The sequence below is a fragment of the Ciona intestinalis genome, chromosome 7, assembly GCF_000224145.3.
Source record: "Ciona intestinalis chromosome 7, KH, whole genome shotgun sequence".
NCBI classification, from domain to species: domain Eukaryota; kingdom Metazoa; phylum Chordata; class Ascidiacea; order Phlebobranchia; family Cionidae; genus Ciona; species Ciona intestinalis.
The window spans coordinates 1,326,810-1,342,889 of record NC_020172.2 but is presented as its reverse complement, the minus strand read 5'-3'; the positions used below and the strand labels follow the sequence as shown (position 1 = coordinate 1,342,889).

Sequence of the window (16,080 nt, the reverse complement as noted above, 5' to 3'; positions counted from 1 at the left end):
TCTTTGGGCAAGACACTTAACGGACAATGGCTCCAACCCAGTGGTCACTAATGGGTTGTCCGAATTATCAGCCATACATAAAGATGAAAAAAATCCAAAAAAAAATAATCACCCACAAAGTAACATACTTGGTAACTCGTAAGCTGGTGCGAGGTGCACACCGGTGTTATAACGACCGTCGTTTTCCGCCCACGCGAGGATAAAGTAAGTTACATTCATTCATATTTTTTTATGTTGAATGTAAATGTAATTTAGGTTAATTTGTAACTTTTGGTGTTAAATGTAGGTGTGTTATACTTTCAATTAACTTAAGGAAGACTGTCTGTGATTTACAAGAGCTTAACTTGTAATGTAACAGTTCAAAGTACAAGTTTATGGTGTTGAATTCGAATATTTGTTTACACATTTCAAATGTGAAGTTTACATTGCCGGCTGATATGGTCATTTTAATCGCACTGTAACACATTGTGATGTAATACTACGAAATTAGATCCTTCAAATTTTGAAAAATTATGTGCCTATGCTTGCACAGTAAAACTGAAACTAATTTACTTTAATGGCACCAAATGGAAATTTCTATCCATGTATGGCTGATACTAGCAGATTAGGTCATTGGGCTTAACGCATTATACTAAGAAATAAGAATGATCTTACAGCATAATAGAGATATATTGCTTTATATGTGGTTGCTCATTGACGTACATGTATTATTCCTGGTTTTAAATAGCACAAGCTTCTGCTCTTGTTGTATGGTCTATAAATAGTTTATTGGATAGTGTATACTGTATATACATATGTACATTAGTACATGGCCACACCAAATCTAGGGTTGACATGTCTCTCTATCTCAGAGTTTTGCATAAAGTAAACATTACAACCATAAACGTTAAACAAAAACTTGAAATTTATTTTACAAGATTGTATGTTTGACTATCGCTCCATAGGCGCCAGGTTTATTTAATGTTTAACACATTCTGGGTTGACATTGCTAAAGTTATGTAACAGTCGTTAGGCATAGGAAACCTTATTATCTAATTTGGTGACTATACGGTAAACACTTAAAACTTGTGTGCTAAACATGTTGTCGTCTCTGTTTCAAAAACAATGACAAATCAAAATTTCAACTCCTTTTCAGGATATCAGATTTCAGTCTAGTCATGGTACAGCATTTAAAGGTTGTGTTTTTATTGTCGATTATTCTCTTTTTAAGCGAAACAATGACCTAGTGTTGACTTAGGATTTCCTTGTTTTTATTCAGGATTTCCGCTTGCTCCAAACCATTTTCATTTGTCTGTATTTGGTCAGCTTTCTGTTTTTTGAGGGCATCAGTGTTTTATAGACATAGTTTTGAGTATTAAACATTTTTTTTTAAAATCATCAGGTTGTACATCAGGGGTGTAAATAGGGATGCACATTACAGAATAATTAGGTATTCTAGGATATCCTAGAATACTTTATTTCGAATCTAGAATTCCGATTTTTTTATATTTATGGAAAAAATTTTTACCCACATAAATCAGTTTATTGACTCTTTAATAGTATAGCCTTGTTGGATCATGAGCTATGAAATGATCAAAAATTGTAATATTGGGTAATTTTTGCGTCATGATGAACAGTTCCTGAATTTTTCGCATTTGGCGTTCGCATTTTGGCACACCGTATGTTATGCATAACATGGCGTCACATAAGTTTTTCTGCATCACGTAAAGAAATTTTTACCACATGGTGTTTTGTGTATGATGAATATGCCCATGTATATACTTTATAAATATCTGCACTGTAGAATAGAGTAAGAGACACTATAGGAAACATATTTTTTTGTTAATAAATTAACCACAATCTTGCAGTTTAATTTACACAATTTGTATAATCTATATATGAAACGTAATTAAATATGGTCTTAAATGGCAAGAAAACACTTTCACTCTTTTTAATTTATTCATCATTAACAATGCCTTAATTATTATGCCATGGACTCTGTATTAAAACCAACCCAGGATTTTTTAACATTATACCTCCTGTTTATTAGTGGAAAACCTGAAGTGGTAGGATATGCAGGCCTACCCTGGAATTTTCTGCACTACCTTATTCAAAACACATTACAAGTTTACAACCAATACCTTGTTTCATAGGAATGTTCATCTAACTAGCCCTGCTGCCTGCCTGAATTTAAAAAAAGTTTGGTGCCTACGCTCACGATCATTTTTTTAATACATCTGCCCTCCTGCTATCAGCATAACTTTATGTAACTAAAGATTTTCTGCCACAGAGACCACCAGCAAAGGAGCTTTTGAAACACAAATTTCTGAAACAAGCAAAAAAGACATCTCATCTCGTGGACTTAATCGACAGGTATCGAGTTTGGAAAGCGAATAACAACGATTCTGACAGCTCTGGGGACTCAGACAAGTAAGCACAATAGAATTACCAATAAGCTATATTGTTTAGTTTTTTTGCAGTATAGTACATTTATTCTGGAAAAAACTGATTATGGTAACTTGGCACAGTATGCAGGCATGCCGTGGGTATTTTTGCACTTCATCACACAATATATACTGCCACCAATAAATCAAGACTTTTTTCATAGGAATTTGCTAACTATCCCTGTCTTTCCTACATTTCAAAGCACATATATGTACATTTTTAAATCTAGTGCATACCTTATGCCTATTACATGTTTAAAGCCTATAACATAAAACCTACATGGTAGGGTGGGGAGAGATGGGACACCTTTAGCACATAATATCCGAATATCCTGATCCTGTTTTAAACAATTAACAACGGTCTAGGGGAGTTGTGAGGATACGGTTTTATAATTATTTAAATGTTCTTTGTTTAGTACTAAATGGGATGAGAAAATAAAATAAAAAGGTGTCCCAACTTCCCCCACCCTACTATATGTCTAAAACCAATAAGGAGTTAAAGTAAAACTCTACCTCCTCCAGTGATGATAATGAAGAGCGGGATGACAGCGATAATACTTGGGAGTTTGACACAATCAAAGTACCCGGGAACAAAGTCCTGGAGAATGGAATCGCAAAAATGTCAATGAATCAAACCAAGCAATCAAAGTCACTCACTGAGTTACTTACACCTCTTGTAAAACAGGTGAGTTGCTCTGAACTATGTCCTATCTTTGTGAGGGTCCATTTTCTGCTTTTTTGTTCGACGGCCTTTTTATTTGCACCTTTTCTTCAGGTTTTTATTTGGCAAGTTTTTTTTATTTGTTGTTTGAATCAGATTTTAAAAGCAAAATAAAATTATGTTTAGTTATATAGGGAATTTTGGTTTTGCAAAGTTTTGCCCATTGCTCTAAATGTTTATGTAAAGGCCTAGAAAGTTTCAGATTTTAATGTCCCTTTAGATAACAATATTTTCTAATTAATGTCTTTTTTATCGAAACAGTTGATTAAATAAGTATTTTACCGGTTTTCAAAAGTTGCAGTATAATTATTAAGTTATACAAATATATTAAATGTTTTATTCAAGCTGAAAGAAAACAAATTTGAGAACGAGACGCGTCATGCTGCTCTGGACGCCATTCTAAAATCACTGGAACAAGCAGAGTCTAAATGCCCGGGTATTACTGATAGTTTGGTGGATGGTATCGTTACAAGGTTCAAAAAGTAAGCACAAGTTTGTCTATGGAGCCAGTATAGTTAATTTATACAAAGCAAAAGTTTTGTACACTATTGTCTTTTGCAAAGGTATTTAAACTTTGTACTGGAAAATACTTTTTAAACATTCTATTTTCCATACTATGATAAAGAATCACATTCCTTTTTGGGCGACATATGTTACATATGTAAACCCATATAAAAAGGCTCCAAAATATGTAAAGGTTATCACAGGGCATATGTGGTTCAGCTAATGGTGAAATAATGTAATACCCAATGCTCAGTTATACCATAAGTCTCTTAACTATTCAAGTGTTGTTTTTTCAGATACAATTTACCGAATTCCACGCGATGAAGCAATTTTCTGATGTTTATCTTTCCATATCTCTTTCTGGTTCCAATTTCTCTTCAAGTAATTTCTAATTTACCGAAAATCTCCCAACAACTGCCAGTGCTTCGGGAACAAGACAGAATCTTCAAAAGTTTCCAAACCTGAGATGATTCTGTTTAGTTCCACAGTTAGTCATGGCAGTATCAAACCAACAATCATAACAAGCATCCAAAATTGTGAATTTCAGGTCAGCGGATTCTGCTTGTTAATTATAAGTACTCCAGGAGCAGGTATTGGATATACTAAATTTACGATAGTTCATTTTCTAGGCTATTTTATCTTAGGCCAGCTTATGTTATAAATCAGACTACCAGTAATTATGCGGCAGTTAATTGAAAAACTAATTTTTCGTGGAATGTACAAGTCGTCTGCAGCATGACATCTACCCAGCTTGAATCTGTGCAATTTTAACCTCTGTGCCTTTTCTTTGCTTCCAAAACAATATCACGTGCACTGTGCCGCGACTTTGGCCGAGAAACCATTAAACAGCTTCGGGAAATGCGAGGGGCTCGCAACATAATGTATCCGTGGTCGGGTACGGCCACCATTGTATAAACCGTGTCGAAATTATATTTTGTTCCCTGGCTGTGTTAAGCGTGCTACTCAATATATCTTAAGTCCTAAAAAGCTCCACGCTGTTAATGTGTGAATGTATAAAACAACGGAGCGGGTTTTCAATGCGAAAAAATATCCCTATGGGATCTTATGCTGTGGCCCGCTCCAAATCGTTGTTCGTTATTTTTACTGAAATGATATAATTAAATTGTATTAAACATATTTCAAAGATATAGCCATGCTACTGTGTAGGTAAAAGCTGCTTATCTGTAAGTCTCGGAACATAAGGTATTGCAGATACAAAGGATTTTCTGCATTATTTTTTCAAATGTACTATGTTCAAATGTACAGTCGAATGTGGGCAAAAGTGCATAAACGTAAACGCGATAAAACAAACGGAAGAAGAAGGAACAAAAAGCGCGTGTATGTACAGGTGTTTCAAACACAATGTATTTTGTTCTAACATGTAGGCTACACACTTAGCAAAAAGGAAAAGCAGATGCTGTACTGTAGAACAAGTGGTGGTATTAATGTAGGCTTAACTCCATAGGTTGGTACTATTGGCAATGCTGCATGCTCACAGTTAGAAGTAAAGCAACCCTGGACAGTACAAGCCAATTTTCTCTGCATGCATTTTTACAAAAGTTATAAACAGTTTTAATGTCAGTATCACAAGCCTATCAGAAAGGCGCCGAAGTACGTGTACTGTGGTGCTAGAAAAACTTCAACCGACGGTGGATTGACCGATAAGGAAACTCCATGATTTGCCTTCATGTAAACAATTCCGTTTGAGTGGCAGGTGACGAATCTTTTTCGAGTTGAACTGGCCCGTGGTGTGGAGCGGGTAAGTGTGTTAGAGAACTGGCATCGGGAAAAAGTTGATTGTCCGTCCACGTTCACTCCGATCTCAGACACCATAAACGGTAGGTTTGTTACGTTGAACACAACCTGGAATAAATGCATTTGCAATGCTGGTTTGTGGAAGTGATACTGTGTAAAGGGTTATGTACGCCAACCTAATTGATTTTTAGCAATATTCTCTCTCTTGTACAGACCGTCTGTTAAGTTTCTAAGTATGCTTACCTGGCTGTACACAAAGTACACTCCTGCAACAGGGACAGTAAAATAACCATCGTTATTCAAATGGCGAGTTCCAAACCCTTTAAAATGAGAATCCGGAGGCGCCCAGTCAGTCAATGTTCTTCCTGGAGGTATTATTGTAAAAATCACTAGACAAGCCAGTGGTATTATATTTACTCAGATGTTGATAATACACCAAGTTAATAAAGTTCTGTCTGAACACTTGATATTGTATGCAAAGCGTTTGCGGTGCGACGCGATATTTTATCGCTGTCAATTCGAACGCCTATTGTTTAATCACGGAGCCCGAAAGATCGCAAACAATCGACTTGCGTCAATAGAGAACGAAGTTCGATATTCTCTTTGTTTGGTTTGTTTGTCCCGTCACCTACGCACCATTTTGTAATAATGATACGTTTTACAATACCAGCTGTAATGACCTGGTATATATTTAGGATTCTATGGGTTTCTTCGTAATTAAAAATTTATTTCTCCCAACATTAGCAAAGCGCACACTGTGGTAATTTATTAACACGCTATAGTACTGTGGAGTAAGATGGGAAACCTTCAGCACATAACATCCAAATATCCTGATCGTGTTTTAAACAAAAGGCAACGGTCTACAGGAGTCGTGCTGGGGATATACGGTTGAAGAATGAACAAGTGTCCCATCTTTCCCACCCTACTTTATGTAAGGTCGGGGTGAAATAGGCCGTGTATTTATTCAATTTATATCCAGTTTTGGTGGTAAACAAAAAATATTGATGGAAAAATATAACAGTATTCTTTCAACTCTAAAAATGCGTTTTAATTATTAAAAATAGATTAGAAAATATGGGATAATATAAGTGACATTAATATGAAATATTATAGGTTTTCATCTTACCCAACAGTACCACACCTACGGTTTACAAAATGACTTCGTAAAGAAGCATCGTACCTTCAACCGTACCTGGCAGGAAAGTTCCGCCAATTCCTCTCTCTGCGCCTTGCGCCTTCACATGTATCGCCACCGCCTATGCAGTAAATGGTGTCAGCATTTTTTCACCGATTACTACTTGTGTTTTTAGGTATAGTTGGGGTAAAGTTGTTTATGATTTGGTGTCATTTATTTTTCTATTTGTAGTAAATAAAAATATTTCTATACACTTAGTAGGGCGGGGTAATTCGGGACACCTTTATTCATTTTCTTTTCTCGTTCCATTCGGTAGTGAATATACAATATTTACAGAACTATATAACCATATCCAGTATTATCCACACTACTCGTGGTAATTGTTGAAACACGATTAGTGAATACAGATTGTTAAATGCTAACGCTATATACATCTTAAACACACAGTACTATGCTTAAATTATTTTTTATACTAGTTGCAATTTTGCCAAATTTTTCGTGTAGGCTATGGTTTGTGAAAAAATTCCCAAACAGTGTCTTACCCGGTTTCGTCTCAGACGATTTTCTGCAAAGATATGACATATTACTACTTATCAAACCTGTCATATCGTTGTTTTAAACTTATTTTACAGAATTTTTAATTTTAAAAACGAACGAAAAATTCCGAAATAATTACGGCACATATAATTTTACAAAACCAAAGAAAGAAAAATACATGCAGTGTTTTAAATAGGTACTACTGATTAGTACATCCATTGAAAACCATGCTCCAGTTATATTCTAATGTATATGAAGTGTTACGAGGTTATTATATGTTGTATGTACCATGGTATGTGAGAATATGCCGTTTTGACCTTGCGGCTCTGTCTCCCGCTGTTTGTAATTTAACAGAAATAAATATAGAGTACGGAGGGGGGTAAGATGGAATACTGTTAGCACATAAATCTCCTATTTTCTGATCGTATTTTAAACAAATAATCAATGCTCTTTTTATAGGGTCGCGGGGATATAGGTTTATATAATTCTATAGATATGCTTTGGTTACTACGAAATGAAACGATAAAAGAGAATGAAACGTGTCCCATTTTACCCAACACTACTAAGTATATAGTAAGTTGAGGTCAGGTGATTCATTTTTTTATTCCCTATTATCGTCCCCCCAAAAAACTATAAACGTATACCGCGCATCTTAAACAGCATTGTTAATTGATTAAAACACGATTAGGAAGTATGCACTATCATGTGCTAACGGTATCCATTTTAGCCTACAGTAAACAGAAATTAAGATTTTAAAATCTGACTTACTAATCATTTTTTTCATGTTACTTCCCCGCTTTGAAATCTTACGACTTTTTGATTCCCGTGGTTCTGCGGGATCGTCCGCTGTTGAATCTGATATAAACATCTGTTAGTTAAAATGGCGCCGAAGAATACGTGGCATCTTAATCGCCGAAAACGTTTTGAGATAGAAATACGATTTAATACAGTAATATAATGCATAATAAATATATTTATCTCTTCGATTACAATATAGCGAAGATTTAGAAATATTTTAAACGAAAGGACAGGGTATAGCGACAAAACAACAGTTGTTAAATACAGTATAGGGTTGAATAAGATAGGACACATTTTTATTCTATTTTCTCGTGCCATTTGATAGTAAACATATAAGAACATTCAAAGAATTATAAAACCATATCCTCAAGGCTCTCTCATTAGCTGTTGGTAATTGTCTAAAATACGATTAGGAGATTTAGATATTACGTGATGCTAAAGGTGTCCCACCTTCTCCTACCCTACTGTATAACATAAGATAAATGGAAAGCCACGAAACTTTTGAATATACAGTGTTATCAAGTTTAGCTTTGTATTCAAATTAAGGTATATATGCATATATTACATTGGGACTTCACGTCTAATAAATCTAATGCTCATTAAATGCGTAGGTGGGCGTTTGGAATATGGTACACATACGACAGAAACCACTATAGTATCTATACTTATGACCCCCGCATGCACTCCAAAGTCACGTATTTTAATGCTGTAAATAGTATTGTGATAGTAGGTTAGGGTAAGATGGTCGATGCTGTTTTTATTCTTCTTTATTGTTCCATTTCAAAGTAAACAAAAAGACTTGCTAAAATATTCAACCTATAATCACGACCTTAAAAAGAGCGTTGTTAATTGTTAAAAACACAATTAGGTAATATGGGATATTCTGTGCTAACACGGTATCCATCTTACCCCAACCTACTATATATTACTTAGAATATATATTGTATCCGTTCATACATAATGCACGCATATGTTTAGTGTCAAAGCTGTACACATCGACTGATATTAGCGATAAAAGTCTTACGTACCCTCCGCATTTCTTTTAACAAGAGATCTGACGAGCGCCCTGTGTTCGAATTCGCTTTCCGCAGTACTTGGGTCGTTTCTGAAGAGCTATTTATGACGAAAGTTATATTTTATATATAATGTCGGGTGGGGGAAGATGGGACACCTTTTCATTAGTTCTTCGTTTCATTTGGTAGTAAACAAAGAATATTCAAAGAATTATAAAACCGTATCCTCACAACTCCCATAGACCGTTGTTAATTCTTTAAAACACGGTAGGGTTTAAATATTATGTGCTAAAAGTGTTCCATCTTACCCCATAGTACTATATATATCTATATTTATGTTTAATAATCTTAGGATTTCTCTTAAAAAAATGTCATATATTCTAGATTTTACTAAAATGTATGCAATTGTTACATTAGGCATGTAGCATAAATGAAGCAATTGTTAAAGGTTTGTCGATGTGGGTAAGTGCCATTACCTTGAATTCTGGTTTATCTTCGGCCATTTGTTTCCTTTCTGCATTTCCTGTCAGTTCCTTTACAGCTAATTTTAATTGCTGCACATCGTTATTTAAACAAAAGCACCAGAATGAAAGTAAGAATACGCCAGTACCCAAAATCATAACCAAAATATTAGTCTGGCCATTTTTTTGCTGCGGGCATCGGCACATACTAGTTGTTGGTTCCACCACAGACGAAGTGTTAGTTGTTTCCATTTGTTTAGTCATATTTTCCGGTAAAAACAGTCTTTAACAATTTCGCCTCACATTAGACAAGTCCACTATGAAGCATCTGCGTGCAAAAACTTTATAAACGCAGAAAATCATGAAAAGGGGAAGAAATGCAACTATCTGGAACAAATCTGTCATCTAATGCCACGCGTTCTGTTTTACTGCTGGCTATCAATTAAAAACAAAAACATAAATGTACACTCGTAAGTCATGCCTATTGCAACAATCGACTGACCCTATTAATAAGTAACTACCCCCCTCGATTTCAATTGCCTATTTACTCTTACCTACGTCTTTTTATGAATTTAAAACTAATTCAATATAGGCTATTTGAAGTGTATCTATTAAGCGCGTTGTTAGTAAATACAACTAATAATATGTTACAACACTAACACTACGCATAACTGATTAAGTTTACTAGGTGCATACCGAGCAACAAATAATTGACTACTACTGTTAAGATTTCACATATTGTACTTTGCGCCTGAATGGTAAGCGATTCTATGTACATATACAATTTCTTACCCAACATGATCATATACCTATACAAGCATACACCCGTTCCACACGACGTCCAAACTAATCTACCATGTCCGCGTAACATATTCCGCAAGCAAACATCAAAACGTCTATGCAAATTGAAAAAAAGCCCCTAAAAGCGTAACGTAGTTTCGTCCGCCCGAGCGAAAGCCCGAACGAAAAAGGCTTGGCCCTAATGGCAATGTACTAAATTCGTTACCAACGCTCTACTGTAGTATTGCGAAGTTTTTAAGGTTGTTACTAAGCAAAATTGTCATGCACCGATACTGTTGAATTGACCCGTTCTTGATAAAGACCATGGATGATTGCAGAGCTATTCTGCAGCATTCACGCTTCATTGACTTTATTTGTTGGAATCGTATTACTTTAGCGACGTTGGGTTCAAATGACAAATAAACATCGTGTTGCTATAGGTGTAGTCGTAGCGGCACTACAAAACAAAAGTTTGATAACTTGACGCCAATTTAGCCTCAATATAATATGTCAACTAACGTTACTCCTTTCTGTTTGCTTTGTTGGCGTACACCTGCATTATTGCTAATACAACAAAGCGTTTATTCACTGATATTAGTTACTGGTTAACCAAGCCAGAAACTACCTTACTGCATTGTCATGCTGTTCAAAGTAGTTACCACTGTGCACTGACGACTTTCGTAGAAAAGCGTGATTCAGTAAAACCAGGATCTATACGCAACGTAACTGCGTAGTGTAGAAAGTGACGGCAAGCGTGTAAAAGCGCAGAATTGGCACTGTATTAGTTTCGGGTTTGAGAAGTACAAAGGATCTGTTTAAGCCGTGGCCAAGCAAGGATGTCTAACAACATTCCCGCTCAGTACGGGATGGTAACTGCTGCTTATTTCGCCTTGTTTATGTACCGTTACAACCGAGGTCACATATATACTGGTCGGAAAGCAATCGTCAATATTATGATTCTCTTTGTGATCGTGCAACCTTTGTGTAGGTATGTTATTTGTTTAACAGCTTAACCCTATACAATACAGTCTAGCCAGCGTAAAGGTTTGTCGTTTGCGCTGCAGTAAACATACATTAGCGGGTTATAAACGTGTTTTACAAAACGTATTTCAGAGTTGTTGGTGGTACTAACGGTCTTGTAATGTTCTCCGCATTGTGCATGAGCAGCATCATTATGCTCCCCACTCCTCAGGAGGAGAGGAGAGAGTGGGAGAAAGAGCAGGAGAAAAAAAACACAGCTACCGTCGCGAAAAGGAAAAAACAAAGGAACAAAGCGAAAACGTCGTAACTTGGGTAAACTGAGGTCAAAATCTCAGGTCCCCTGGCGTGCCTCAACGAACAACCTCTTTCTTTTGCAACAGAATCCCTCCTTTATTCCATACTCTGGTCACGTAACATTGCCATATTTCCCGTGTTATCATCTATATCTTGTAAAGTTTCGTCTTGTGGTCTGTAGTTCTTACACGCCCAACAACACTCCTGTGTTACGTATTACCAAATTATATCCACGCCTTAAACAAATGCTTCACTTACCCCGACTTCACCCCAACATACTGTACAGTACATCATGTGACATTTAACGTCGTCGCATTTAACCAACGGTGACGATTTGGTTTCTTTCACTTCGCAGATAAGGCACCGGGAAGAACCGATTCCGAGAACGGCGAATATTTTGTCGACAGTTTCGCTTCTTATGCGCATAGCGGTAAGAATCGAGTGTCGTTGCTTTAAAGTAAGAAGTGTTGGGAAAAAATAGTTTTTTTTATTGCGTTATATTGTACTTACTCTCAGTCTAAAATTTTGGGCCAATTTCTGCACAGTCATCCTGACGTGGTACAGATGGTTTTTCCTACGCCTCATGACGTCACTGTACAGAAAAATGATTCGTTTTTTCTCGCGTCTTCTGTAAGCAACGGAGGCGACCACGTGGCGTAAACGTAGCGCGTATGCGTCACCTAGCGTCGTCAGGAGAAGCACTCCGTACATTCCGACTATCCAGTAGATGTCGCTGTTGGGTAATTGTCTGGCGACAGGCAGACAGCCTGAAATTATAATTGTCAGTATATTCTGTATAAGATAAATAAAATCAAACTCACTCGAAAATGTGTTTAGTTTAATTTTTTTCGTTCTTATGGGTATGCTAACTTTACATTGTTGTTATGATAGCTTAAAGTCATATTAATGCACTTCTTACCAAGATTGCTGGCGGTAGTGTTGAACGCATGATCATTGTCCTTGAAGGGAAGAAAAAGCCGTTTCAGTAATGCAGCCACTGTTTTATTGCCCTCTATATGAACTGTAAACAATCATATACACGTGTTTAGTAGCATTTATATAACGAAATGGTTTACACTATTGACGTTTCTCGGTTTAGTAAAGAAAATTGTATTAGCTTTGAATATTGTCTATTGTATTAGAACGGTATATAAGTGTACATAGATCCTTCGATGCCTAATATCTATTTTATAATGCCGATAACAAATGTTTGGTTCTTAAATAACACTCAGTGTTATTTACACTTAACCAAAACCCTTTGGCGAATGTACACAAACAAATATTTCAAATTAATTATTAATTTATTCAAATGATTACGTCCATTTGTGTCTGGAAAAAATCAATAAGTTTTTTATGTACATCATAAATTGTGGATGGTATGAAGTGACTTTAAATCCAAATAATAGAGGTTTTAAACTGTTGACTCAGGCCGGTGGGGTAAGACAGGACTTATTTTCTCGTTTGACATATTTTCTTATTTTAATTCCATTGTGTAGTAAACAAGGAATATTTACAGAATTAAATAACCGCATCCTCACGACTCTAAACAACGTTGTTAATTATACCAAACACGATCAGGAAATGTGGTATTTAGTGATGGCGGCATCCCATCTTACCCCACAATAAAATACGTATATGCCATAAGAGCATCTGTCCTTGGCCTGTTACCGTTATAAAGCCCTTGTCGCGTCGCCTATACCTTCGGGAAAGCGACAGGCTACAGCATCTGGCTAGGTCTGTGCGGCAGCACCCTGGGTATTACGGGGTAATGAGACAGTTTCTTACCTAAATCTTAGGTTTCAAACGTGTAACGCTGTACATATACCTTCTAATTTATGACGAGCTTGAACTGTTACGTCGACTTTTGCGTGCCGTCGAATTAGATCAAGGACCGCATAAATGACATAATCGAACATCAATAAAACGACAGTGAACAGAAACTGTCCGAAAAGCGTGAGCATCTTGAAAAACTGAAAAAAATCCATAATCTAATTGATTTTTTTGCGTTGATGGACGGACTTTGCGGTTTTAGTTTTCAATTTCCACATTTGTGTGACGTAAATGAAAATTTCCACAAGCATACTTACCACCGACTTCTTTTCATTTATCGATAGTTTGGGGGACATTGGTAAAATGAGATGACGCTTTTCAAGCCTTGATAAGGGTAGAAGACAACGTTTTCCCTGCGTTACGATGCACAATGTTACGCGTTGGTAAAATATAAAGCATTTGTTTCACTTACCTGCACTTTTCGCTCTTTGTCTTTCCTTTTGAAGTATGTCGTTACGTACAGATTATCAAAACGAAAGTCAGTCAAGTAGTTTGAGTTATATGAACTCGATCTGTGATAATAAACACGGTTTTCACACGCATCTCTTGATTCCACATAAAAAAACAACATTTTGTATAGTAGTTAAGGTTAACATTTTTGATGTTTAATTTTCTTTACTGTCCTATTATTAAAGAGCAAAGAATATTTACAAAATTATACTTATATCCGTATTTTATGACTCTTAAATAATATTTGTAATTGTTGAAAACTTGATTAGGAGATATGGGATAACGTATTATGGTAACAGTATTCATCTTATCCAATAGTAATATATAATGACTTGAAAGAAAAATCGCTGTTTCTCTTATAAAACACACTTACGAGGACAGAACAAATATAAATGAAATTCCGATGACTTTCTTTACGAGCGCAATGCAAAAGTCAAAAATTTGCTTTTTACGACGAATATCGCTTTCAACGTTTTTAACGATCTCATCGACGGTTAACATCGCCGGGGCGGGCTCGTCACGTGGTACCTGACGTCACAGGAGGCAAAATAGTGTTTATATAGTCTTAATAAATTTATGTCATATGATGCTGGAAAGTAAGTTGGGGTAAGATGGTTAAATGTTTCGTTCCGTTTTGTATTAAACTGGGACTGTCTATATGAACAAGTCTGACGACTCAAAATGTTAGTTGTTAAAACACGATTAAGAAATTTTGGTTATTACCTTATCATGTGCTAATGTTATTCATGAATAGTGTCCGTTTTGAGTATCTCACCTCACGGAAATATATGTTTTACAAATGATTTGCGCCAATTTAAAGTACCGGACTTTGTGAAATTTAATATAGAAACTTATTATACAAATTAGCACCTTCCACAAGAGATTAGATTCGAATTCCCGATTTAGAGACTCAGAAATTTGGTTCATTTTTGAATAATTTTGATTGACAGATGCTTCGTCGACGGCTGGAACGGCAGCGCACCACGTGTTAAAATCTGTAAAAAAACATATACTGTACATTGTGTTTTAATGTATTGAGTTCTAATCACTTGAATCATATCATATGGTATATAGTTTCCCCCAATTGAGTTTGGTGTATTGCTTTATTGCTTCAATGGTAGTTATATTTAGAAACTACATTCCAGAAAACATGCTTACTGCGTACAATGTTGCAAAGAAATGATGTTTTTAGAACCAAACACAGAATGTCTTTTAAGAAAGGAATTTTGATTGCGTCGTGACATTCCTGCTCCTTTTTCTGGAACAACCGAACACATTCATTCACACCGTACTCGAAGACCCCTGTAGTTGTTTTTTTAAGGTAAAACTTAAAACCTAAATAATAAAAGGCTGAGTACTCACTGCGCATACAAAATATTTCCGTGTTGCCATTCTATTTTTGTTTCATCATGACGCACCTGTACACCGTTGAACCGCATCGTCCTTCAGTTTTCCAGCGAGATTTGCTTCAGTTACTACAGTTTTTTCACTTGCGGTAGATCCAGTTGGTTTGGTGTCATCATTGCTCCAAAGCTCGCCTTTCATTGTTTCCATTTCATCGTTCAACCTTTTTTCCGTATCATTTAGCACGACAGCGTCGTCCTGCAAAATGGTCAAGTATTTAACTTTACCAGACGTATAACTGTTTAACATGAGACTTGCCACAAGTTGCCTAAAGCCGGCGGTAACTGGTGCGTGTAATAAGTGCAATAACTGCATCATTTGCTTATTGTGCATGCGCGCTGTGCAAGTCAGGCTGTTCACTGCTTCTCCGCTGTGGTACATCACATTAGCTATCGGTCCTGCAATTTTGTTAGAATGCACAGAACATACGGAAATGGTTCTTTACCAAATAAATGCAATAAAATAGTAATGTATGTACCAGCCAAGATCCACGTCGCAAGAACAGCGCCAAGCACGCTTCGGCCTGTTTTACCAACCATGGTTGGAACGCTTAGTGCTGCAATACAACGAATTTGTACAGACAAAGCACAGCCCAAAGATGACATGCAAATGACAGCCCATAGCACACACAATTGCAACACTCGCTCCTTTTCTTGGAAAGCACCGCTGAACGTCAAGTAATAATATCCTGTATAAATGAAACATGCCTGAGCCGAGATTTTGAATTGGAAAGCTGTACAATATACTTGTTGATTTATGCTAATATGGCAAACATCATAGGCAACATTACTAGGTATAAACTACATATACAATATAGGCTAGTTTGTGTGACTTAGACTTACCATAGCCTATACCAGCCCCAAACACAGATCCAGCCAGGATTTTTACTACTTCGATAACACCTGAGTTACTACAGAATAACCGAGTAATAAAACTTTTCGACTTTGGTTGTTTTGAACCAACTGCTACATACGGATTACGCATTTTGTTTTTC

The 16,080-nt window shown here is 36.2% G+C and overlaps 4 protein-coding genes and 1 long non-coding RNA gene across 8 annotated transcripts in view; 2 read left to right on the top strand and 3 right to left on the bottom strand.

Annotated features, from left to right (window-relative positions):
- The window catches only part of LOC100177464 (serine/threonine-protein kinase 26), a 9,220-nt gene extending 4,424 nt beyond the window's left edge, over positions 1–4,796 (top strand). Inside the window, exons 8-11 of the mRNA XM_018812612.2 lie at positions 2,270–2,409; positions 2,946–3,108; positions 3,490–3,626; positions 3,945–4,796. Of these exons, the coding sequence (XP_018668157.1) occupies positions 2,270–2,409; positions 2,946–3,108; positions 3,490–3,626; positions 3,945–3,972 (468 nt within the window). The 3' untranslated portion in view covers positions 3,973–4,796. The remainder of the gene's footprint in view (positions 1–2,269; positions 2,410–2,945; positions 3,109–3,489; positions 3,627–3,944) is intronic.
- A 71-nt stretch (positions 4,797–4,867) lies between these two features.
- LOC494373 (ectodermal dysplasia/anhidrotic-like) lies at positions 4,868–9,865 on the bottom strand. Of its 4 annotated transcripts, none has more exons than XM_009860602.3 (8): positions 9,363–9,865; positions 8,902–8,986; positions 7,844–7,930; positions 7,364–7,411; positions 7,081–7,103; positions 6,584–6,659; positions 5,647–5,768; positions 4,897–5,511 (listed from the first exon to the last, which is right to left on the bottom strand). In XM_009860602.3, the coding sequence occupies exons 1-8, from the start codon at positions 9,609–9,611 to the stop codon at positions 5,233–5,235; spliced, it is 969 nt and encodes a 322-aa protein (XP_009858904.1). In that variant the 5' UTR covers positions 9,612–9,865; the 3' UTR covers positions 4,897–5,232.
- An 876-nt stretch (positions 9,866–10,741) lies between these two features.
- LOC104265804 lies at positions 10,742–12,225 on the top strand. The gene is made up of 2 exons (XR_717295.3): positions 10,742–11,115; positions 11,241–12,225. It is a non-coding gene; the product is annotated as an uncharacterized LOC104265804 (long non-coding RNA).
- On the bottom strand, positions 11,475–13,367 carry LOC113474351 (E3 ubiquitin-protein ligase DCST1-like). The gene is made up of 5 exons (XM_026835041.1): positions 13,228–13,367; positions 12,322–12,423; positions 11,913–12,169; positions 11,661–11,852; positions 11,475–11,606 (listed from the first exon to the last, which is right to left on the bottom strand). The coding sequence occupies exons 1-5, from the start codon at positions 13,361–13,363 to the stop codon at positions 11,499–11,501; spliced, it is 795 nt and encodes a 264-aa protein (XP_026690842.1). The 5' UTR covers positions 13,364–13,367; the 3' UTR covers positions 11,475–11,498.
- Positions 13,368–13,390: 23 nt separating this feature from the next.
- On the bottom strand, positions 13,391–15,891 carry LOC100179063 (E3 ubiquitin-protein ligase DCST1-like). Its single transcript, XM_026835100.1, has 6 exons — positions 15,101–15,891; positions 14,841–14,984; positions 14,553–14,677; positions 14,056–14,210; positions 13,645–13,744; positions 13,391–13,585 (listed from the first exon to the last, which is right to left on the bottom strand). The coding sequence occupies exons 1-6, from the start codon at positions 15,465–15,467 to the stop codon at positions 13,391–13,393; spliced, it is 1,086 nt and encodes a 361-aa protein (XP_026690901.1). The 5' UTR covers positions 15,468–15,891.
- Positions 15,892–16,080: the final 189 nt, after the last annotated feature.